Here is a 26,314-nt window from a genome sequence, read left to right as displayed (position 1 = left end):
GTTTAAAATAGTTGCAAATTTATTACAAATAAAAAGCTGATAAATCACATGTACATCAGTATTCACAGTGTTTGCTCAATACTTTGCTGATGTTTGTTCACATTGTCATTATGGGGGATTGTGTGTAGAATGTTGAGGAAATAAATGAATTGAATCCATTTTGGAATAAGGCTGTAACATAAACAAATGTGAGAAAAGTAAAGCGCTATCAATACTGTCAGGATGCACTGCAGGTTAATAACCTTCAACTCCAATAATTTTTTTGAGGGGGAAAAACAATTTAAATCGTAAATCTTTTAGTTTTGTGAAAAAATTGGGGGTTTTTCTCTTTTTTAAAAGACCATGTCATCCAGCCCTAGTAAATATGATTCAAGATTAATCCATAATCAGACAAAATGGAAACCTTTTCAGCTGTCTGGAAGTACTCCTTCACAAGATCTTCCACTCTCAGCTGTAAGACCTCAGAAGTGGGACGAGAGAAAAGTGCTTCAAAATCCACATCTTCATCTGCAGATAAAAACAAAGCACTGTTTCTTTGAGCACTTTTCTATTTAGTCCCATAAAAAATTCTCTGGCAACTCCCACCCGTAGTCTTCATTCCTCATCTGCAATCTTGCTGTATCAGCCACACTGTAAACTGAAGACTATGGGTGTTCGTGCTTTTTCGTACAGGGCACCTTAGCTATGGAATGGCCTACCCACCAGCATCAGGAGTGCTGTTTCTCTGGATTGTAAGGCTAAAACCAGCCAACCAGCCTAGGCTGGTTTAAAGGGTCACGAAACACCGAAACACATGTTTTGAGCTGTTGACAGTCGTATATGTGTCCCACACTGCTAAAAACACTATTAGGACACCTATATTTCACTAAAAAGTGTAAATTAGTTGTTTTTGCGTTATTTCAAGCAAATTCGTATTTCCGGTTTGAAACAGATTTTTGAAGCTGCGTCACGGTCATGACATAATAGCGTGTATTCCAGCGTGCAGACTGGACGTCTGTGCCAGAGTGAGTCTTATTACGTCTTACAGTGTGATGCATTAATGCATGAGTAAGGCTTGGTTCAAACCAATCAGCGCGCTCTATTGTGCAACTTCATTAATATTCATTACTGTCACAGTGTTTAGACGAGAGACGCCACGTTGTGTTGGCAAAACAAGCGTGAAGTGTTGCTTTTATAGTTTGCTGCAGTTAAGTTTCGTTTTCATTTTCTCTCTGTGAGAGCTCAGAGTCACGTGTGGATTACCAGTGTACGCGACGCTCGACAACAATAACTTACATGTCTAAGAAGGAACATTGTTTACCTGAGAGCTGTTCTCATCTGCAAACGCTGAGATCCGGATTCGCTTTAGTCTTCTCTTAATAAAGACGCGGCTCTAGTTGCTGGTGATTGTCCTGTCTCTACAGATTTGGTAAGTGAGCGACCAGTGCTCTTTGTTTATTCAGTTCGTATTTTATTCGTATCGAAAAAACTATTGCACCGAGTGTAAACAAGTTAGCACCACAACCAAACTTTAACCTCGTGTAGGGTTTTCACCGCATAACACACGTGGCTTTCTGACGCTACCTGCCGTGTGCATCTAAGTTTCTGGGAAATGCTGAGTTTTTTTTTCTCTCATTCACCGTGCGGTATCAAACATTGCATGAAAAATACACGCTTAGAGCAGTTCCTCGAATCAAATATCACGTTTGTCGGGAGGGACATGAATGAATTCCCTAAATGAAAGAGCCAAATTGCAGTTAAAGTCCAACATTTAATAATTTGGCAAATAATTCGACTACAGATGTCCATGTAAACACCGTCACTTTCTCCCGTGTGTGTGTGTTTTGACTTTGAAATTCAGCACGCCCAAATAGACACTCCCACACCATGCCTCTTTTCTTCCTCCGACACTCCCCCCTAAACAGAGCTGGACACGCCCACTTTTCTGACTTTTTCCAAAGTAGAGGTGTGAAAACACCCAAGGGGGTTTCATGGCCCTTTAAGCTGGATTTTTTTAGCAGGGCATGCTTTTAGTCATTTTCACCTGGAACTGAGCTTTGCAGAGCAACAAATGTGTACAACTGGAAAGGCGGCGGTATAGGATGGAATAATCGTTTTTATTAAACGAATAAGAATAAGAAGCTGAAATCGAAATCGGAACGGGATTTTCGATTAATTGCACAGCCCTACTCTCCGCTAATTTCGGGTTTTTTCCCACCGCAGCCTCGATTTCACTTTTGAAATAGCGGCCAGGTGAAGGTCAGTCAATAGGCATTTTCATACACTGATCTCTTATTATTGGACTACACCTAAATATACTAGATTTCTTTAAGGGAACCTTCAAAAAAAAAAAAAAAAAAAAAAAAAAAAAAAAAAAAATATATATATATATATATATATATATATATATATATATATATATATATATATATATATATATATATATATATATATATAACTTGTCCCTGACATTTAATCTTTTTTTAGTCCTATTGATGTCTGTGACTTACCTTTAATGTTGCCTTTGGTCTCTCTGTGTCTGACGAAATGCAAAATGTCTTTGGGGTTTGCAACTTTATCTACAAACTTCTGACTAAAGCGCATAGTGTTAAAGACTTCAAAACCCCCACTATAATCTACCTGCAGAGAGAGAGAGAGAGAGAGAGAGAGAGAGAGAAAAGGCCACATCAAAAGACAAGGGCACATCTAGTATTTCCGCAAGTATTTTGTAAAAACAAAAAGCATTAAAGGGTGTGCGACTGAAACATACTCGCAGTCTAATTAGAGGTTTCTCTGGGATTTGGGGATTTCCAAGTCTCTCTCTCTCTGCTTCCTCCAGCATCTCTTCAACCTAGGGACAAAATAAAAGAGTCAATTCCACAAATATCACCTTAAATTAGTATTATATTAGCATGTTACTTGCATGTTTCTAGCATATATTAGCATGTTACTTGCATGTTTCTAGCATATATTAGCATGTTACTTGCATGTTTCTAGTATAAATTAGCATGTTATTAGCATGAATTAGCATGTTACTAGCAGGGTTTTAGCGTGTTACTAGCATCTCTTCAACCTAGGGACAAAATAAAAGAGTCAATTCCATAAATTTCACCTTAAATTAATATTATCTTGCCAAATAGCGTCTAAGACGACAACCATTTACCCAAGACTTCTAGATACACATCAAATAAAATGTCAGGTCCACAAAAACTCAGGTGCATGTTTCTAACACAAATTTGCATGTTGTTAGCATGATTCTAGCATAAATTTGCATGTTGTTAGCATGTTTCTAGCATATATTAGCATGTTACTTGCATGTTTTTAGTATAAATTAGCATGTTATTAGCATGAATTAGCATGTTACTAGCAGGGTTTTAGCGTGTTACTAGCATCTCTTCAACCTAGGGACAAAATAAAAGAGTCAATTCCATAAATTTCACCTTAAATTAATATTATCTTACCAAATAGCGTCTAAGATGACAACCATTTACCCAAGACTTCTAGATACACATCAAATAAAATGTCAGGTCCACAAAAACTCAGGTGCATGTTTCTAACATAAATAAGCATGTTGTTAGCATGTTTCTAGCATATATAAGCATGTTGTTAGCATGTTTCTAGCATATATTAGCATGTTACTTGCATGTTTCTAGTATAAATTAGCATGTTATTAGCATGAATTAGCATGTTACTAGCAGGATTCTAACATAAATTAACATGTTAATAGCAGGATTTTAGCGTGTTACTAGCATCTCTTCAACCTAGGGACAAAATAAAAGAGTCAATTGCACAAATATCACCTTGAATTAGTAATATCTTGCCAAATAGTGTCCAAGATGACAACCATTTACCCAAGACTTCTAGATACACACCGAACAAGATGTCAGGTCCACAAAAACTCAGTTTTTTTTTAACTTAGTCTGTTATTTTTGGTTGGGTCAGTAGTTTTCTTTTACTGTTCATAGACGCTCATTACATGATGGAAGGAGTTGCACATTGTGCACTACATTTAGAACTAGATAGTAAAGTTTGAGGACAAACTTTATGGTGGAAGTCTGTTGAAAGTAGTTTAATTAGTTTGAAAAAGCATCAAGTTGGCTAAAAGAATGTTTAGAGGGGTTTTGGCCATTTCCAGGCTGGTTTCCAGCCATTTCCAGCCTGGTCTTAGCTGGTTAGGCTGGAAAATGACCAGCTAAATCCAGCTAAAACCAGCTTGATCAGCCTAGTTTAAGCTGGACATAGCTGGTTTTGGCTGGACTCCCAGCTTAGCTAGGCTGGTCAAGCCCTCTAAAACCAGGCTGGTCGACCAGCTAAAACCAGCCAACCAACCTAGGCTGGATTTTTTAGCAGGGTGCCATTATAGTCTCTGCTCAAATCACATGACAGAAAAATTTCAATTGCCTGTGTGTGTGTGTGTGTGTGTGTGTGTGTGTGTGTGTCTGTACCTTCTCCTGACAGAACGCCTGGACTTTGAGCATGGTGTTGGGTTGCTCTGGGCTGAAAAGCTCCGGGTAATCCGAAAGTACCACATCCTGAATGAAGAACTGCCTGACGGTCTGTAGAGGAATTTTCTGGAGATTCATCTTTTTACCTTTCACCCTCAATAACCCAATGTGCCTGAGGAACACCCAGACAAGTATTAAAATGAGGCATATGCATATTAAAAAGCCATATGCATATTAACTCCGATTCTAGTCATAATTTGCTTGTAGCACATCCATCTGTAAATAACACCTGTCGTTTTCTATTATTGCACTAGTAGCTTATACCATCACTCACTGGCTTCTTTATTAGGTACACCTTACTAGTATTGGGTTGGACCCTCTTTTGCCTTCAGAACTGTCTTAATCCTTCATGGCGTAGATTCAACAAGGTACTGGAAATATTCCTTTGGGATTCTGCTCCATATTGACGTGATAGAATCACGCAGTTGCTGCAGATTTGTTGGCTGCACATCCATGATGCATTTCTCCTGTTCAACCAAATCCCAAAGGTGCTCTATTGGATTGAGAACAGGTGATTGTGGAGGCCATTTGAGTACAGTGAACTCATTGTCATGTTCAGTAAACCAGTCTGAGATGATTCACGTTTTATGATTTGGTGCGTTATCCTGCTGGAAATAGCCATCAGAAGATGGAGACACTGTGCTCATAAAGGGATGGACATGGTCAGCAGCAATACTCAGGTAGGCTGTGGTGTTGACATAATGCTCAATTGGTACTAATGAGCCCAAAGTGTGCCAAGAAAACATCCCCCACACCATTACACCACCAGCACAAGCCTGACCTGTTGATACAAGGCAGGATGAATCCATGCTTTCATGTTGCTAATGCCAATGTCTGACCTGACTATCTGAATGTGTCAGCAGAAATGGAGACTCATCAGAGCAGGCAACGTTTCTCCAATCTTCTATTGTCCAGTTTTGGTGAGTCTGTGTGAATTGTAGCCTCAGTTTCCTGTTCTTAGCTGACAGGAGCGGCACCCGGTGTGGTCTTCTGCTGCTGTAGCCCATCCGCCTCAAGGTTGTACGTGTTGTGTGTTCAGAGATGCTCTTCTGCAGAGCTCGGTTGTATCGAGTGCTTATTTGAGTTACTGTTGCCTTTCTATCAGCTGGAACCAGTCTGGCCATTCTGCTCTGACCTCATCAACAAGGCATTTGCGCCCACAGAACTGCCGCTCACTGGATATTTTCTCTTTTTCAGACCATTCTCTGTAAACCCTAGAGATGGTTGTGCGTGAAAATCCCAGTAGATATGCAGTTTCTGAAATGGCACAAACAACCATGCCACATTCAAAGCCACCTTTCTTCCCCATTCTTATGCTCGGTTTGAACGGCAGCAGATCGTCTTGACCATGTCTGCATGCCCAAATGCATTGACTTGCTCCCATGTGATTGCCTGATCAGAAATTTGCGTTAACGAGCAGTTGGACAGGTGTACCTAATAAAGTGGCCGATGAGTGTATATCCTGCACTTGCTGGTATTTCTTCCCTGTTTAGACCCAAGTTGCATTCCGTTGCTTGTACATGTGTAATTCAACAATAAAGTCGAGTTGAATCTAATCTAATCCTCAATGTATACAGTAATAATCATAACCGGTTATTACTGACGTCATTTACCTCATATGCGCTCTGTCGCGAGGGAGGCGATCGCGAGTGTTTACAGCGCTTTAACTACTTAAAACTCATAAACTGTGCACAATTTCACTGTGTGTGTTTGCTGGATCAGTCTTTCACTGACATATACAACAATAGCCCCTATTTCACTGAGATCCAGAGAATGAAAGTAGCCTACTCCATTTCTCTCTCTCTCTCTCTCTCTCTCTTTCTCACACACACACAGTGGCCCATTTGACCTGCTGGCGTGGCTTTTCTTCTCTTCTCGGCTGTTTTACAGAGTTACTTATGCATCCAGAAACGCGCGTGTCTGCAGAGTTTTCTCCACCATGTCTATCATACATCAGCTGTGAGATCGCCGCTGCCGCCTGCCGCTTATCAGCATCACTCATCTGTGAAGAGCGCAGCGCGCAAAAGCCAATCGCAACCGTTTTTTTTTTTTTGTGTAAGAGAACTAGACAAGGATCAGAAATTGAGCTGGATATTTATATTTGTTTATATTATTTGTTAAATGCTCGTTTTGTTTAAAGTTACAGTTTATATATCTGACTGTTTGTATTAAATGACAAAATTGTATTACAAATAGTATATAAATATATTCATACATTTTAATACAAGAAATGCTGCTGTGAAGAAAATATAAAACTGTGTATGGAAAGCACCGCCAATGCACCGTGATGCACCGTAATATCGAATTGAACCGAAACGATGGCATGATAATCGTAACCGAACCGAACCGTGAGACTAGTGTAGGTTCACAGCTCTACTAAATAGTTGAGTTTTTAGTCGTTTCTTGTAGAAACAAACTTTATGATATATACAGTGCATCCAGAAAGTAATAATATCTTAAGGGAGCTAATAATATTGACCTTAAAATAGTATTCTTTTTAATTATTCACAATATGGCTGATAATTTTGACTTTAAATGTATATATAAACCAGTGGCGTAGCGCAAAATGCGGAGGCCCCCCTGCAGGGATCACCGACGAGGCCCCCAGTTGAAGGCGTGGGGGGGAATATACACATAGATATACACATATACACATATGTCTATGATCGGGAGTTTTCCTGGATGTTAGTATGCATTTTTTTTTAATGATGAAAATTTTTATTTGACATCACTTTTCTACATTGATGGATCACTTATCGCACGGGCATTCCTGACAAAAAGCTTGTGTTTGTGTGTATGGAAATGTACTATTCACTCTCCCTGTTAAATCTGATCTAATCATGTGCTGAAACACAGCTCCTCTCCTGCTTTCACTGCTCATACTGACGGAGGGAGCGATTCGTTTGTGAATGAATCTCCGTTATGAACGACTCGTTCACTAGCCGACAATAATACAATTTTCTGGCAGCGCAGCATCTCTTTGTCATATTTCTTTTGCATTGTTTGCTGATTTATTCAACAAACCTAGCATAAACCGAGTGTTTAGTGCGAGTTGGTGCTACTTTGCCTTATGGTGAATGCAGTAAGTGACTATAGCTATTATTATCAATAACGTTACCTGTTTAGCACAAATTTCAAAACATACAAAAACGTAAAAAACTTAATCCTATGAAATGTTCTGCCTTTGTGCATTGTTTTCTTTGTTTGCTCGTTACTACACTCGTAGACAGCGCTAAAGTCCCGCATCTTCACGTAATAACACTGTCTTGACTAGTGCGGTTGAATGACATTTGTCCTGGGAGCACTGTACCAATGTGGCGGCACTATTGACGCATGCTCAGGGTCCCTATGCGATATCTAGTGTATATATCTATGGCACAAATTGAGGAGCGGGGAAAGGAGGCGGAGTGGCGTGACTACGCGGGGAATCCTTCACAAACTGAGGAGCGATCACAAACCGAAAGCGGCGAGATTGTCAAAGTAGCCAGAAGTCATTCATTTTTTAACGAGAACCGGCGGCGAGAAACAGCGGCGCGTCTTCATTGGCTATGATGCGGTTCGGCAGCAAGCAATCAGAATGAAGTAGTCCACCGCCTGAGCGGAGTTCAGAGAACACAGACCTGTAAACTTTGGTTCCGACCACAGTTGTTCCCATGAGTTTGATTATTTCGGTTCCTGGAATTTCAATTATTAAAAATCGCGACGACGTGGGGCCCCCTAATCACGCGGGGCCCCCCCGCGGTGCGTGCCCTGCGGGCCCGTCCGCTACGCCACTGATATAAACACACACACACATACAACGAAAGCCACGCATACATACTTTTTCACAGCTTCTCCTGGTGACAGTGATGTGATGACGGAGCTGCCAGGCTGTGTGACGTAGAAGAGCTGCTGTTCATTACGGACCGGAGCGATTTTACACTCATGCTCGTGACCCCACACCACCAAATCCAGGAAATCATCCAAAAACTGTTCTGGGATGTAGTTAGTCGCTCCGTGCTTACTTCTGCAAAAACACACAATTAATTCAATTTAATTTAATTAAAATGATTACTCGCATGACAAAAAAATCACGATTAATCATTTTTATGAGCCAAATTCAACAATGGATTCATAAGTCGTGTATTGCCCACTTTTTTAAAAAATGTTCTCATATATAAAAACTAAAAAACAAAACCACTTTAAACATCTGAGTTTTTCTTTTTATAGCAGTATTCCCTTTAAATATGTTGTCAATCTTAAACATTAACCTCTTAAACTCCTAAATATTTGAAGTTGGGAGCACCGGTGCTACCAAGTAAAAAAGTTAATTTCGAGCCCTGATAATGCAGCCCTAATTTCAGTTATTAAATCGCGCTCAAACACTTTATCAAAACTTGTTTTTGTTGATGACAAACTAATAAAGATCCTCTGTGATGCTACTAGAATCAAACGTTTAGTCCACCTAATGATAAAGACAAACAAATACATTTATAAAGTTCCTGCACCAGGGTAGCACAGTGGGTAGCACAATTACCTGGTTCGAGCCCCGGCTGGGTCAGTTGGCGTTTCTTTGTGGAGTTTGCATGTTCTCCCTATGTTCGTGTGGGTTTCCTCCGGGTGCTCCGGATTCCCCCACAAGTCCAAACACATGCGGTATAGGTGAATTGGGTAAGCTAAAATTGTCTGTAGTGTATGAGTGTGAATAAGTGTGGGTGAATGTTGGAAGGGAATCTGCTTCGTTAAAACATATGCTGGATAAGTTGGCAGTTCATTCCACTGTGGTAACCCCTGATAAATAAGGGACTAAGCTGAAAAGAAAATGAATGAACGAAGTTCCTGCACCTGTTTTGATGGATGACAAACAGGTTGAACCAGCCGTCTTCATCCTCTCGGGGCCGAAGCATGGTCACCTGGTTATTGACGAACATCCGGTAGAGTCTCTCATCCGGAATCGAACCTGAAATACAGAAAAAAATAATGGTCGCATGAAATTAAAATACGTTTTTTTAGATGTTATTACTAGTGTTGTTAGTTTTTAGGATACCTATAAGCTAGTGCGCTCCAAAGCTGTAAGGCTTGTAGTTTGTCACGTCCACCAAAATCACAGGTGTCAAACTCAGTTCCAAAAGGGCCGCAGCTCTGCACAGTTTAGTTCCAACCCTAATCAAACACACCTGATCAATCTAACTGAGTACTTCAGGCTTGTTTGAAACCTACAGGTAAGTGTGTTGGAGCAGGGTTGGAACTAAACTGTGCAGGGCTTCGGTCCTCCAGGAATTAAGTTTGACACCCCTGACCTAAATGAATTAACCACCATGCTGAAAGTTGTAAACTCACCCAGGCCATAGAGTGCAATCCTGGTGTCTCCTTTCTGCAGAAGAACAGGACTGATCTCAACTTTCTCCACAGAACGACTGCGGCCGAAATGATTCACCAAACCAGCACAACTCAACAAGTCTACTGCGCACAGCCCGTCAGACTGCAACACACAGAAACACAACTCAGTACTCTGCATAACACAGATCTGCAATGAAACTGAATCAGGCCATGTACACACACACTAAGGGCGCACTCACACTATGCCATCCGAATTACTTCCTGATTCACTGCCGCCAAATATCAAAAGTCAAAACAGAATCAGCTACGGTAGGAGAAGCTGCCTCAATCTTTTTTTTAATATTGATATACATGTTTGCTTAGCATTAAACTTCACAAACAAAGACTAGTTAACTGACAGAAAAATCCACCTTCTGCCACTTTTACAAATGATCAACTAGAAGTCCAGTTATTATGTGTTGCTCTTACAACAGGGATCAACTGTCAAGTGTCAGGTAGTGCACTATCATCAATAGTATATACATACAGTAACTACCTGAAACGAATGAATGGATTTATCCTCTTACCCCAGTTGGGTCATCATGGTTGCCATGCACACTGAAGATAGGGATGGAAATGTTGAGATTATCATCCAGGTAGTTCACCCATGGAAACCTTACAAATGAAAAGAACTGTTGGTTTTCTGTTTGTGGACATTTGTACATAATAAGGAGGAATTTCATACACACACATATGTATATACAGTATTCAGAATGAGTATACTGTATATTTTGATTCTGCATTATATCTCCATCTTGCGCTGGTGGAAAACATATTATATCATTTAATTCACAAATAAAAAGATTTCCTACATATTTTCATATACACGGTGGGCCATTTATATGGATACACCTTAATAAAATGGGAATGGTTGGTGATGTTAACGCCCTGTTCGTGGCACATGTGAGGGGGCAAACTTTTCAAGATGGGTGGTGACCATAGTGGCCATTTTGAGGTCGGCCAGCTTTAGTTTTTTCAATAGGAAGAGGGTCATTTGACACATCAAACTACAGAGATATAAAGATACACGATGTGCAGCACCTGAAACTACGGATACTGCAAGCCTGTGCTGGCATTTCTCCTGCGGTGTTGCTATTAGTGTGCTAAGAGTGGAGGGAAGAGGCTTGCATTGACAATCCAACACAATGGGCAGCACATTAAACACAATTTATAAGTGGTCAGAAACCTGTAAATAACTAATGAAAGAATAAAGTAATGTTAAAATCAAGCACACTATTGCTTTTCTTGTGAAATTCCCAATAAGTTTGACGTGTCACATGACCCACTTCCTATTGAGAAAAACAAAAGTTGGATCCAAGATGGCCGACTTCAAAATGGCCACCATTGTCACCACGCATCTTGAAAAGTTTGCCCCCTCACATATACTAATGTGCCACAAACAGGACGTTAATATCACCAACCATTCCCATTTTACTAAGATGCATCCATGTAAGTGGCCCACCCTGTATTTTTGCCTCTTGTACATCGTCTTATTAGCATTTGGAAGAAGCCTGTGTCATTTACGGACAATTTTTGTCAAACACAACTTGCTGGTTGAATAACTTTAGGTCAGATTTTGCCAGGGGTATGAATAATTTATATTCACTATTGTTTAAATATCAGACTTAATAGAATATCAGACTTAAGTCACAATGTTTTTGATGAAATAAAACCTTTACCCACCTGCTGTGGCTGAAATTGACAGCCTGATCGCTGATGATTTCAAAGATGATTGGACGGTCCCCCATGCAGTACTTTCTCATCACCTCCATACAACTGTGCATGGTCTTGCGGGACGGTTTATTGTCATGGAACAGATCCCCACCCAGCAAAACAAAGTCAACCTTTGAGGAAAAGAATGTATGTAATTTAATCTTTAGCAACAGGTATATTTGATATGAATTTGATGCAAGTCTTTGTGAGACCTCTTGTCTCGATTTAAAGTCAGAATGAAAATGAAGTGAAATGTTTCAACAATAAATCTCTCTATATTTTAATTAAACATGTAAATGTAAGTTATGACAATAGATTACAAGAGCTCATAGAGTTGAAGGCCAACTTATTCACCCTCCTGTAAAAAAAACGTTATTAAAAATATTTCTCAAGAACATGTGTATTGAGGGCTTTTTGGGAGGAGGAACTGAATTTAACAATCGAAGAAAATATTTGGGATTTTATTCTTGCAAGAATGCATTCTTCATCAATAAACGCAAGGCGTACTCTCATTCAATTTAAGGTCGTGCACAGAATACACTGGTCTAGTACTAAAATTTTCCCTGATCTTGACCCAACTTGCCTTCGCTGTACAACCGAAGCAGCCACACTGGTCGTGTTTGAAACTGTGTGATTTTTGGGGGAAAATCTTCATGTGTTTTTCTGCTGTTTTTTTCATTGTCAATAGACCTAAACCCCTTAACAGCACTGTTTGGAATCCTACCAGAATATCCTGAATTAAATTCATTACCGGCCGAAAGCGTAGCCTTTGCAACCTTACAGGCTAGATGACTTATTTTTATGAATTGGAAGTCAGCAGGGGCCTCATGTATCAACGCTGCGTACGCACAAAAACTTTGCGTACGCCAGGTTTCACGCTCAGAATCGCTCACGTTTGGATTTAATAACGATGAACTGAACGTGGGAATGTGCGCAGCTCCACGCCAGCTTCATGGCTGGTGTACGCACATTTTTTGTGCGTGTCTGTTTTATTTCTATTGGCGACTCCTAGAGGCAGTTGTGTTAAATTGCACTCTACAAAGTGTCTGAGCCTTGCAATGGCAGCTGTATGAGACGGGTTCATCTAGCAGGTATATAAGGTTTCATCCCCGCTACTAGCAGCACACTCCATTTCCGCATTACTGGATCTGCAGTGACAACAGACCGTAAAGCTGATGGGAATTGTAGTTCCTGCTACCTCCAGTTCGCTTCATTCGCCTGAGCAAACTTTTCTCAAAAATATCGTTTAATTGAGTCATGCGTCTACGGTAATATTGAAAAACATTACTATTGCGGTATGACGGTATTTACAATACTGTTACATTCCTAATATATATATATATATATATATATATATATATATATATATATATATATATATATATATATATATATATATATATATATATATATATATATATATATATATATATAAATAAAGAAGAAATAATGTGTGCATAGTTTCCATCCATGCTTCAATCATTGAACACCTTTTTTAACCAATTTTCTGGTCTGATCTCGAGCATAGGAATATATCTGACAATGCACCAATCAGGGGACGCAATTTTAAGAGGATACAAGTATTTTACAGTATTTTAAAATATAGCTAAAATATTTTGATTTTGATTCAAAATATTAACCTATTTTGTTGGTGATTCAGGTTGGGGGTTCATTCCGCTGTGGCGACCCTTGATTAACAAAGGGATTAATCGTAGTGGACCACCCCTTTAAGACTCACATATTAACCCTAACATCTAAAAAACTTAATTTATATTCACAGGACCTTTATAGAAACTAATATAGTTTTATTGAGTCATGCGCCTACGGTAATATTGAAAAAAAATTACTATTGCGTTATGACGGTATTTACAATATTGTTACATCCCTACTAGAAAGTAAATATTTATTTTTGGATGAACCACCCCTTTAAAGTTATCAATTTCTCAGATTCTGAAAACTGTTAAATTACATAACATTAAATTGTATGCTGTAGCAATGCATTGATTTACTTTAAATCTGTGCTATAACTTTAAATAATATTTAGCAATATTAATAGCTAAAATCACCATGATATATCTCCTCACCTCATTTTGCATAGCTTGTTTCATAATCTCGTCGAAGGTCACAAACGTGTCGTTCCCTCTAATGGCATCTTTCTCTAGATATCCCAGATGAATGTCAGTAGCAATGAGGATCTTGAACGTGTCCTCATCGTCACTAAAAAAACATTTAAGAAAAATAATCAGAATCAGAGCAAACATTTTGCGCAAACTGAGTCCAAACACACAATTGTGTGTGTGTAGTGTGTGTAGCTCAGGGTATATACATACATACTGTATATACAGTTAAAGTCAGAATTATATATATATATATATATATATATATATATATATATATATATATATATATATATATATATATATATATATATATATATATATATAAGTTTGATATATATATATATATATCTCACTGGCCACTTTGTAAGGTACACCTGTCCAACTGCTCATTAACGCAAATTTCTAATCAGCCAATCACATGGCAGCAACTCAATGCCTTTAGGCATATAGACATGGTCAAGACAATCTGCTGCAGTTCAAACCGAGCATCAGAATGGGGAAGAAAGGTGATTGAAGTGACTTTGAACGTGCCGGACGAGCTGGACTGAGTATTTCAGAAACTGCTGATCTACTGGGATTTTCACGCACAGCCATCTCTAGGGTTTACAGAGAATGGGCTGAACAAGAGAAAATATCCAGTGAGCGGCAGTTCTGTGGGCACAAATGCCTTGTTGATGAGGTCAGAGGAGAATGGCCAGACTGGTTCCAGCTGATAGAAAGGCAACAGTAACTCAAATAAGCACTCGTTACAACCGAGGTCTGCAGAAGAGCATCTCTGAACACACAACACGGCCAACCTTGAGGCGGATGGGCTACAGCAGCAGAAGAGCACACCGGGTGCCGCTCCTGTCAGCTAAGAACAGGAAACTGAGGCTACAATTCACACAGACTCACCAAAACTGGACAATAGAAGATTGGAGAAGCGTTGCCTGCTCTGATGAGTCGATTTCTGCTGCCACATTTGGAAGATCGGGTCAGAATTTAGCATTAACAACATGAAAGCATGGATCCATCCTGCCTTGTATCAACAGGTCAGGCTTGTGGTTGTGGTGTAATGGTGTGGGGGATGTTTTCTTGGCACACTTTGGGTCCATTAGTACCAATTGAGCATGGTGTCAACACCACAGCCTACCCGAGTATTGTTGCTGACCATGTCCATCCCTTTATGACCACCCATTTTCTGATGGCTGCTTCCAGTAGGATACTGCACCATGTCAAAAACTTGAATCATCTCAGACTGGTTTCTTGAACATGACAATGAGTTCACTGTACTCAAATGGCCTCCACAGTCACCTGTTCTCAATCCAATAGAGCACCTTTGAGATGTGGTGGAATGGGAGATATGCATCATGAATGTGCAGCCAACAAATCCACAACAACTGTGTGATGCTATCATGTTAATAAGAACCAAAACCTCTGAGGAATATTTCCAGTACCTTTATGAATCTATGCCATGAAGGATTAAGGCCGCTCTGAAGGCAAAAGGGGGTCCAAACCGGTACTAGTAAGGTGTACCTAATAAATTGGCCAGTGAGTGTAGATATATTAGGCTTAACAGAATAACAGTCACAATGTTTTTAGTTGAAATAAAAGCTTTACTCCTGCTGTGGCTGAAATTGACAGCCTGATGGATGATGCAGTACTTTCACTTTCATTTTCTTTAAATAAATAAATTCAAATAAAATTATCATATGAATAACTAAACAGTTGTCAGTGGATGAACTGTTAACTTTAATGACAAAGTGAAAGTGAAGAGGATAGTTGTGTCAAATGTATATAATATTAATCCCTCATAACATCCACAATAGCTTTATTTTTGAACATGACAGCAGTTATATTTAGTGGAGGACATGAATATTTTGCCTAGAAAACTAGTGAGGCAAAATAAACTTGAAATGGTTCAGGAATAAAACTCAATGACAATAATGAAGTACTTTCAGTTAGTTTAGTGTAAGTCATAACACTCTAATTAATTTCTGAGATGCCATAAGAGTAAATTAATACATGTAAAATTAATAAAAGTTCATACTTACACGGTGCTTCCAGCTGATGCCATACTAGGAGACTGCAGATACTAAAAACGGTCGTGCTGATGTTGTAGAAAAAAATAAAGTACAAATCTGTTGATGAGATCTAAAGTTTTAGCCAGTTAATACTACATACATATCGTCAGTAGGTAACATGCATGCTGAACATACAGAACAGCAAGGTTAATAACATATATTGATTAAAATACACTTAATTCTACATATTTGTAAGCTGAATTATGCTAACAATAAAAAGAAAAGCATAATACCTATGAAAAGCAAGAAAGCTCCTTAGACTGACACAGGAGTTCACATGTACACAATCTCCGCCCACTGTCGGAAGTCGCGGGAAGGTTTGTTTCCTTAGAATTCTGGGAAATGTATTTTATGAAAGCGAACTGACTGCGCAATTGATTGCGCAAAAAACTACACTTCCCAGCGTCACTTGCACATTTTGTGAGTTCAACGTGAAGACGGTTGGTCATTGCTGTTTTCTGTAAGTGATTTACAAATAATTACTTTACATGCACGGATTTACTACTTTACACGGGAGGATCGTTTTAATTTACGTCGTTTGGAACTATTTATGATTTAATGTTAACGTTGCATCGATATAAAGTAGGGCTGTGTCGTTTGATATCATGCTCTATCGTCATAAAATAACATTACATTGTTTATGGTCATTTCCCAGAGATGGGTTGCGGCTGGAAGGGAATCCGCTGCGTAAAAACGTGCTGGATAAGTTGGCGGTTCATGCCGCTGTGGCGACCCCGGGTTAATAAAGAGACATAGCCGAAAAGAAAATGAATGAATGTTTATGGTCATATTTTTTATATGAGTGCAGTATTACTCATCATTATAGGGTTGCAGACAGAAACACCGTGGGAAAGATGCATACTGAAAGATCAGTGTTTAGATTTAGCATTTTATTTAGCTATATTTTGTATATTATTATTATGTTTGACCTGTAATAGTGAGAAGTTGTTTTATTTTTTATTATATTTATTTAATATTTCTACGTTTTTAGTTAAACACAAGTTCTTTAAAAAACTGAATGAGAAATTCATTCATTTATTTTCCTTCGACTTAGTCCCTTTATTCATCAGGGGTTGCCACAGCGGAATGAACCGCCAACTTATCCAGCAAATGTTTTACACAGTGATTAAAATGTTTTTTAAACAAAAATAAAAGTAGGAATAATAAAAACATGTTAATACAACAAAAATCTAAATTGTATTTCTTTCCTTCTTTTTTTATTTTATTATGTATATATATATATATATATATATATATATATATATATATATATATATATATAATTTATAATTAATTTTTACTTTATTGACAAACGTTACACTTGTATTATTAAGTTTACAATTAAATAAATTATATAAAAACAATTAAACAGTATAAGTAAAAAATGATAAAACAAACAAAATAATTAAATTGGGAGATACAGTGGCGCAGTAGGTAGTGCTGTCGCCTCACAGCAAGAAGGTCGCTGGTTCGAACCTCGGCTCAGTTGTCGTTTCTTTGTGGAGTTTGCATGTTTTCCCTGCATTCGCGTGGGTTTGCTCCGGTTTCCCCACAGTCCAAAGACATGCGGTACAGGTGAATTGGGTAGGCTAAATTGTTTGTAGTGTGTGTGTGTGTGTGTTTGTGTATGTTTCCCAGAGATGGGTTGCAGCAGGAAGGGCATCCGATGCGTAAAAATGTTCTGGATAAGTTGGCGGTTCATTCCGCTGTGGCTACCCCGGATTAATAAAGGGACTAAGCCGACAAGAAAATAGATGGATGGATAATTAAATAAAAAATAATGGTAATAATAAAAAACTATAATATAACAAAAATATTTCTTTACGTCTTTTTTTTAATTCAATTCAAATTTGCTTTATTAGCATCACAGTTGTGTTGCAATGTTTATATTTAAATAGATTATATATTAAAACATAGTAGTAGTTATTAAAAATATTAATAATAAAACAATAAAAATGAAATAAATGTAATAATAATAAAAATATGATAATAGAACAATAATAAAAAATCATTTATCTTTCTCTCAATTCAATACAATTTTTCTATATTGGCATGACAAATGCATTGCAGTTTTTATATTTAAATAGATCATATAAAAACAATAACATAGTAGTAGTCATTAAAAAATCGAAACAATACATATTCAAATTAAATAAAAGTTATAATTGTACAATAATTTTCTTTCTGTCCTTCCTTCCTTCCTTTTTCTTCAGTGATGGATTTCCCAGAAGATTTCAACCAGCTAGAGCTGCTGGATCCTCATGTGATTCCCATGGGGACGAGGAGCAATTGGGCAGAAGAGGAAGAAGGAGAGGAAGAGGATGAAGCCATGCACACAGAGGAATGGCATCAACAACAGGAACTTCATTTACAGGACACTCCCTCTGAACTGATGTTATGGGCTGCCGAGAGGAACAGAGTAGGTGATCATTATTTACTGTATATAGCGTCAAACTCAGCTTGTAAAGGGCACCGCAAACATTTCCATAAAAGCTTGACAAAGCCTTAAATTGACTTGCATTACATTTTAAATCACCCCCCCCCTTTTAAGAAGACACTTGTCAGACTGTAGCTACGTTAATTTCAATAGAAGTTCTGCGCCTTTAAGTTTATGAAAATAATAAAACAATAACTGTATAGTTTATTATATTACACAAAATATGTATTTTACGTGTTTCATCCCAAATTTGACAGAAAATCAAAGCAAAATATCTGAACAAATTACATTCCAAATTTCAGGCTGACATCTCCTAAAATGAGCTTACAGTAAAATTGTGTTTACACAAATTGTCGCAGTACCAGACATGACCACCAGTTGAAATACAGTTTCGATCGGTGACATACGAGGGTGCTCGATACCTCTACGTACGTTTTGAGGAATTTGAACCATATTTTTTTATTCTTTTGACAATATTTGCAACACAGACGTTAAATTCTAAAGTATTATAGGCAGTTTGATGGTATATGAAGTTAAGTCACTTGAATTTAGCCTCTAAAAAACATCAGATTTTTGTTTACATGTGCATTGCTTTAGCAAAGTAATGCTTTACCCTGATGAATATCCTTGTCACAAATAATAAAAACTATTGCACAGTAATCTCTTATTAAAAGTCAGTCAGATATGAAAACTAGAAATTCTAAGCTTTCGAATGATGATATAGTTTGTCATGATTTCTTCGTTTAGACTACAATATTAGGGTGTAAAACCGTAACCGTGAATGATCCCAGAGGTTGAAGGGGGACAGTAAATTGATTTTGATCTGTTACTCCTCCTATATAAAATAATAATAATAATAAATGTAAATTATGTATTCAAAAGACTTAGACCTTTCCAACGATATATAGTTTGTCATGATTGGATTAAGATTTAATTGCAAATAGCGAAGTAAATTTAAGCGTCCCGCTATCGGGATTGTGACAACTGATAGTATTAGTCAATTATTACTTAATTCTTAGTATAATTAATAATTTAAATTAGATAATAAAGCTAATTTAATGTACTTGTTTCTGTATTGTAAACCAATTGTAAAAAAAAAATATATATAAAAACATTGTAAGAAAAAAAAAGGGTATAAACTTTATTTTTAACATATTTGTACTGTAAAATTTATGAAAAAGTATGATGTAAAATATCCATGGTGCATAATGTCATATATACAATTTGCGAATATTATGATGTTGGTTGCTTTTTGAAGATGTAAGGGATGTTAAAGTCAGCATGATCTAGAAGTCTTTTATTTCCGTATGTTAATGTGAATATTGAGTAAGGGGCGGGGCTTTATTTTTGCACGTCATTCACTTTTAGCAAACTAACGGTAAGAGAGGGTATTAATATACAGTTCTTATGGGAACTCTCATCACAGGAAAAAAAAACGAAAAGACACTATAACATACCACACAATTTCAATAAACACTTGATGAGACTGTTAAGTCGCTTATTTTTTTTTGTTGGTCAGTTATCTACAACATAAACAAGAAAAGCGAATTGCATCTGAGGTGAAGCGCTTTACAACAAGTCCGCTATAGTATACTTTAGCACCAAAAAAATCCATTAAACTGTTTTCACGGTTTCGGTTTAATCAAGCGACTCGGACAGTCTTTACAAACTATTCGCAGTTTTACTATTGATAGTATTCTTAGATTACCTCAGAAGAATAAACTCGGTCTGACTCAAACTCTTTTGAAACTTCTCGATTTTTATAATGAGAGTCTGCATAGGCCTATTCGTGCGCATAACAGGGTTTTTTTTATGCATCCAGCAATATGCGATGTCAAGAGGGTGTTTCCATAAGGTAAGGTAAACTGCACACACTTGATTATGTAATGCGTGGTCACGTCTCACAGCGCAAAGAATAACTTAACCTTAATGGGCTCTATTTTGAGGGTCCATGCGCAAAACGCAAAGCGCAAACGCTTTCAGGGCGTGTCAGAATCCACTTTTGCTTTTGGTTGAGCTCATTTTCTTAATGAGTTAAAGGTGTGTTTTGAGAATAAACCAATCAGAGTCTCATCTCTCATTCTTTTTAAGAGTCAGTTGTGTCACGCCATAAGCACATTTGCTATTTACATGACGTAAAGTAAGTGTACGTGGAAAAACCGAGCATTTCACAAGCAAGAAAACAGTTAAACAGCATCTGCAGCGCGAGAGTGAGAGATAAGGCATCTCATAATCTAGTTTCACTTTCGCTCTTGTGGATAGGGAAACCTTGTACGCACAGACATCAATTAGCCTCTCACTCTGCGCATGGACCGTCAAAATAGAGCCCAATGTCTTTGTTGAAAACTCGAACAGTAAATGCTAAATTAAGATTAGGATTGTTCTTTTGTTTATTTATATTGTCAGACAGCTAAAACATTTCACAAAATGTGTTAAATCAGCTGCACAAAGGGATTGGCATGCTGAAAATCCTTTAAAAAATTGATAGACATAAAGATTTGACATAAATATCGATGATTATTGATATCGACTGATCTTTTCTTTTGCCATATCGCTCAGCCCTAATCGATGCATTTCTTATTTGTGTTTTCTCATCTACAGTGTGCAACGGTTGAGCGTCTCATTGCATTGGACCCGACGCTAGTCAATTGTCATGATAGCGACGGCTACACCCCTCTGCACCGCGCTGCCTACAGTGGCCATCACGACGTGGCGTCCGCTCTTTTAAAAGCCGGAGCGAATCTCCACGCGAGAACAGCCGACGATTGGATGCCGCTACATAGCGCCTGTCGCTGGGGTCACGCTAACGTAGCGTCTCTTCTTTTGCAGTGGGGGTCAGAAGTCAATGCGATGACAGCAGGTCGACTCACACCACTACAGCTGGCTGCTGGAAATGCCGCCGCAGGCAAAACCATTGAGCTTTTGCTATCACAGCGCACCCTAGAGGCGGGACTGAAAAACAGCGCAGGAGAGACCGCATATGATATCGCACATCGCACAAGTGAACTTCACAGACTGTTCGAGATCGTAGAGCCGTGTAATAACGTATATTAAGATATTTACGTGTTAGCTTAGCATTAAACTTGGCTTATGGCTTATGACATTGTACGAATAAACATGAATTATTTTTTTTCTTTTGTAATCGAGATTTGTAGTGACATATATTGATGTATAAACTTTGCTCAAGTCTTGCATGTCCAAACTCGGTCCTGGAGGGCCGGTGTCCTGCAAAGTTTAGTTCCAAACCCAATCAGACACACCTGGGCTAGCTAATCAAGCTCTGACTAGCCTTTCTAGAGACATCTTTGCAGGTGTGTTGAGGCAAGTTGAAGTTAAAATCTGCAGGACACCAGCCCTCCAGGACAGAGTTTGGACACCCCTGGCTTAAGTGAACAAAATTTTATTTATTTTATTTTTTCGCTTTCACAGAATCTTGTAATAACATTGACATACAGTGCTCAGCTGTATTGGGTACACCCCCTTTTGAACATTAATATGTTTATCTATTTCTCAGTGAATCTAGATGATTTTTTTTTTGCGCATTTTAGCATCAACTAATTGGTCATTATTGACAATGGAATGTTATCAACGTATGCCGTCATCAATTCGTTGGGAAGTTCACGGAAGATATGCGCAATGAAGCATACAGAACTAGTGTTGTGTCGAATTCAGCTTTCCCTATGTTTCCCCTCAGTTTATATTTCCACTACGCAAACTGTATTCTGTACAGAGCTGGTGTCAATCACTCTCTTGAGATCGTGCCACAGCATCTCAATCAGGTTGAGGTCAGGATTCTGACTGGGCCACTCCACAAGCTGTATTTTCTTCTATTGAAGCCATTTTGTTGTTCATTTACTTCTTTGCGTTTGGGTCTTTGCATCACCCATCCTTTGCGTTTGGATAAAATTAGTTGAACAAATAATTTAGATACGTCGAAAGTAATCAAATTAGTTGTATTTTAATAAAATTCTATTGCAATTGATCATGCGAAAAGTTGATCGAACACATGAATCATCCAAACCCTGAATGCTGTTTTGAACAGAATAAAAACTCATTAAAGACTTTTTACCCTTGAAATTAATTTAAAAATGCATTAATAAAGCTGCATCTTGCGAAAAACAAGAATTATTTGTCTCATTTGAGATGTTTAAATTGGATGTGCATCACGAAAGACCATCTTAACTCATCAGATTTATTGATATTGCTATATATATATATATATATATATATATATATATATATATATATATATATATATATATATATATATATATATATATATATATAGTTAAAGTCAGAATTATTAGCCCCCCTGTTTTATTTTTCCCCCAATTTCTGAAGATTTTTTTCAACACATTTGTAATCATAATAGTTTTAATAACTCATCTCTAATAATTCAATTCAGCTTTATTTGTATAGCGCTTTTACAATGTAGATTGTGTCAAAGCAGCTTCACATAAATGGTCATAGTAACTGGAACAGTGTGGTTCAGTAACTGGAACAGTGTAGTTCAGTTTTTAGTGTTTAAGTTCAGTTCAGTTTAGCTCAGTTCAGTGTGATTTAATCATTACTGAGAGTTCAAACACTGAATAATAACTGGTTTATTTTATCTTTGTCATAAAGACAGTAAATAATATTAGACTAGATATTTATCAAGACACTTCTATACAGCTTAAAGTGACATTTAAAGGCTTAACTAGGTTAATTAGGCAAGTTATTGTATAGCGATGGTTTGTTCTGTAGACTATCGAAAATATATAGCTTAAAGGGGCTAATAATATTGACATTAAAATGGTGTTTTAAAAAATGTAAAACTGCTTTTATTCTAGCCAAAATGAGACAAATAAGACTTTCTCTAGAAGAAAAAAATATTATCAGACATACTGTGAAAATTTCCTTGCCCTGTTACACATCATTTTGGAAATATTTAAAAAAGGCAAAAAAATTCAAAGGGGGCTAATAATTCTGACTTCAACTGTATACACACACACACACACACACACACACACACACACATATATATATATATATATATATATATATATATATATATATATATATATATATATATATATATATATATATATATATATATATTTATATATATATATATATATATATATATATATATATATATAATGATCATATATAATATTTTTTAACATGATGATACAATGCATTGCTATGTAACAAACCTATGTGACTGATACGTTATATTTATATGTATATGTATAGATGTGTTATAGACATATACATATAGCATATAACATATGTATATAACACATCTATACATATAAATAGATACTGTAAAACTTAAGTTTACTGAAGATGTTTGTTAGGGAAGATGTTTGGAGTTTATGAAGCTAGCGTTTACATAGAATTACTGTGTGGTCGTAATGTGAAATATTGATCATAATGTGATGTTATAATCATCTAAATGGTAATACAATAAAGTGCAGTAGAGTCATTCCAGTTAACAATGATTATAATTATCGCTTAGTTTATATAATTCACAAATATTACTCGGTGAAGCAAAGACCGTACATTCTTTTTTGAATGCAGTTTGGCTAATAATGAAGCAAAAGCACCACATGATCAAATAATGTGGAATGTGTGTGTATACACTTGGAGTGAGGTATAATTATGGTTAAGGGTGGGAACCCATTGAATTCTGGAACAGCTAAAAATGGCTACCGAGGGGGGAAGTGTAACATGTTTAGTTGCTCTGGGATCTACAGTGTTGCCACTCGACTGTAAAATGTATGTTGTTGTTGTTTTTGTACTTACAGTAAATGTTAGTTTCTTTCTTGAAACAAAGTTCTGCTGTTGTCTTTTTCTAAGCCACTTCTTTTCACATCTTTATTTTTTCACAGAGATAACATTAGTCTTGGGGAGTCACGGTGGCGCAGTGGGTAACACGATCGCCTCACAGCAAGAAGTTCAGTTTGCATGTTCTCCCCATATTCGCGTTGGTTTCCTCCGTGTGCTCTGGTTTCCCCCACAGTATAAACACATTGGGTAGGCTAAGTTGGCCGTAGTGTATGAGTGTGAATGCAAGAGTGTATGGGTGTTTCCCAGTGATGAGTTGCAGCTGCATGGGCATCCGCTGCGCAAAACATATGATGGATAAGTTGGCGGTTCATTCTGCTGTGGCGACCCCTGATTAATAAAGCGACTAAGCTGTAAAGAAAATGAATGAATGAATAAACATTAGTTTTGTTATTGAATCTGCCGCTATTCTGACACAATCTCACGGCAATTCGTAACTTTTTCATTTAGTGGCTAATTCGTATGAATTCGTACGATCTAATTCGTACATTTTAGTACGATTTGCTCATCCCCCAATGACGGTTGGATTTAGGGGTGGGGTTAGGTGCCACGCCTCCTTTTTAAAATTGTACAATTTCATACGACTGAACTCGTACGAATTAGCCACTAAACTGGCAAAACGTAAAATACTTACGTTTTATTCGTGAGATCAGGCTGGCTATTCTGACACGCAGTCATTTGTAGCTCCGCCCTCTTTTGAAAACGCCACAATCTCATTTGAATTTAAAGCGACAGTCACCAAAACGGCACAATTAGGATAACAGCCTAAAAGGGTCAGTTTAAGAGAGTTTTAACCAAGCGGCAACCTCCCGCTCTCCCTCAGGAAGCCAATACGGAAGTAACTAAAACTGCAATTCATCCGAAATTCCGCTAGTCCTGGCCGCTCCTGGCTCCAAAATAGAGAAAATTTCAATTGAGCCCAGTGTTAAAATTACCAACTTTACAGCAGAAAAAAAGGTGTTTACAGCCTGGTACAAGAAAAGATTTTGGTTATTACAGCTAATATTACCCTTCATGACAACTGTGAGGGGGGTGAATTTTTTTATAACTCATCTGTTTCCTTTATATTAAGTTATATTAAGTTTGCATAATTAAGGGCGTGGCCACTTGAGTGACAGCTAGGTCTCGCTGGTCGCCGTCACGTCACTTCAGCTGAATCCTGCAGATTAGCCTCTGAACTCGGCGTATTTATCGTATTTCTGTGTTGTTTTATGTGGCTTTACACAGTCGACTGCCTTTTGGACTTGTTTCCTACAATTATTAGATGGCATGGCATGCTGAGTGCACTTAATTGTGCTCACAAACCATTCACGTGGCCTCCGTTTCCCATGTGAGTAAAGTTATATACTTATATACCATCTCTATACATGTATTTGTTTTATTTAAGATCATTTATCGTTTATATTTAGAGCTGACAGATTGATTAGCTGTAGGCTCTAGAACAGTCGTCTGAAGTGTTGTCATACAGTGTTATGCTGGATTTCATCAATGGTCTTACATTAACTAACACAGACTATATTTGAAGGGTTTGGAAGTAATTCGCGTTTTCCTCCTGTTGAAAAACGTCATAAGAACAATGTTCAGTGGCTTAATGTATTACAGCAGTGTTTTTAAAGTCTAAACACTTTATTGATATAGTGTACAATCAAACACAAGTGGTCAGAACACAAACGAGTCGCAGGTGATAAAGTATTAAGCGTTCTCCCAAAGTAAAGTGTGTCTGAACCAGGTCCAAGCTAAATGCCAGCAGTGTCTGTAGCTCCGCCCACTCTCCGCCTCTTTGCCGTTGTTTGGTATCCCGCCGTGGGTGTGATGACGCGCAAACAAAATGGCGACGGTTGGCCACGCCTACTTGTGGCTTCTTTTGCGCTCTTTAGAAACCTATGGGTGACGTCACAGATACTACGTCCATATATTTTACAGTCTATGGTTTTAACACATTATTTGTGTGATATTTTGAGCTGAAACTTCACACACACACTCTGGAGACATCAGAGACTTATTTTACATCTTGTAAAAAATTGCATAATAGGGCCACTTTAAAAGCCTCTTGCTAATTAAGTTGTGAAATTAATTTTAATTCTTAAAGTAAGGCGTCAATGCATCAATAGTTTGAATAGTTGAACTCTGGAAGTTGCTTTGTCTGTCTGTTCTGATTTTACCTACTTCAGCCAATGTTCCTGCACACTGTTGTTCACATTTCAAGGCTGTTGGAGGTTGCTGAAGCAGCATGTCTGGGCAGGACGTGTGTGTGTGTGTGAAGAGTTTTACTGGCATGTTAAGACAGATGCACTGAGGCAATGTATTGCA

At 37.7% G+C, this 26,314-nt stretch overlaps 2 protein-coding genes across 6 annotated transcripts in view; one reads left to right on the top strand and one right to left on the bottom strand.

The window, feature by feature from the left end:
* mre11a (MRE11 homolog A, double strand break repair nuclease) overlaps nucleotides 1-16,047 on the bottom strand; it is a 29,284-nt gene extending 13,237 nt beyond the window's left edge. Inside the window, exons 1-12 of one of the 2 annotated variants that reach the window (XM_021481375.2) lie at nucleotides 15,972-16,047; nucleotides 15,709-15,795; nucleotides 13,640-13,772; nucleotides 11,526-11,686; nucleotides 10,370-10,457; nucleotides 9,804-9,945; nucleotides 9,309-9,423; nucleotides 8,305-8,490; nucleotides 4,425-4,596; nucleotides 2,750-2,830; nucleotides 2,490-2,619; nucleotides 404-507 (exon numbers count right to left, since the gene is read on the bottom strand). In XM_021481375.2, coding sequence (XP_021337050.1) covers nucleotides 404-507; nucleotides 2,490-2,619; nucleotides 2,750-2,830; nucleotides 4,425-4,596; nucleotides 8,305-8,490; nucleotides 9,309-9,423; nucleotides 9,804-9,945; nucleotides 10,370-10,457; nucleotides 11,526-11,686; nucleotides 13,640-13,772; nucleotides 15,709-15,731 — 1,335 coding nt within the window. In that variant the 5' untranslated portion in view covers nucleotides 15,732-15,795; nucleotides 15,972-16,047. The remainder of the gene's footprint in view (nucleotides 1-403; nucleotides 508-2,489; nucleotides 2,620-2,749; nucleotides 2,831-4,424; nucleotides 4,597-8,304; nucleotides 8,491-9,308; nucleotides 9,424-9,803; nucleotides 9,946-10,369; nucleotides 10,458-11,525; nucleotides 11,687-13,639; nucleotides 13,773-15,708; nucleotides 15,796-15,971) is intronic. The other variant, NM_001320259.1, reaches the window with a different exon arrangement.
* A 102-nt stretch (nucleotides 16,048-16,149) lies between these two features.
* On the top strand, nucleotides 16,150-22,297 carry ankrd49 (ankyrin repeat domain 49). 4 transcript variants are annotated; one of them, XR_012390507.1, is made up of 4 exons: nucleotides 16,150-16,198; nucleotides 17,952-18,157; nucleotides 20,777-21,366; nucleotides 21,521-22,297. XR_012390507.1 is itself a non-coding variant. In NM_001017584.2 (3 exons), the coding sequence occupies exons 2-3, from the start codon at nucleotides 17,954-17,956 to the stop codon at nucleotides 21,227-21,229; spliced, it is 657 nt and encodes a 218-aa protein (NP_001017584.2). In that variant the 5' UTR covers nucleotides 16,152-16,198; nucleotides 17,952-17,953; the 3' UTR covers nucleotides 21,230-22,237. The 4 variants fall into 4 exon arrangements, 1 of the variants encoding a protein (NP_001017584.2); XR_012390509.1 differs by having other exon boundaries at nucleotides 20,777-21,381; nucleotides 21,537-22,297; XR_012390508.1 differs by having other exon boundaries at nucleotides 20,777-21,381; nucleotides 21,529-22,297.
* The last annotated feature ends 4,017 nt before the right edge of the window (nucleotides 22,298-26,314 follow it).

This window comes from Danio rerio, chromosome 15 (assembly GCF_049306965.1).
Source record: "Danio rerio strain Tuebingen ecotype United States chromosome 15, GRCz12tu, whole genome shotgun sequence".
Lineage (NCBI taxonomy): Eukaryota > Metazoa > Chordata > Actinopteri > Cypriniformes > Danionidae > Danio > Danio rerio.
This window is presented reverse-complemented; position numbering and strand designations above follow the sequence as displayed.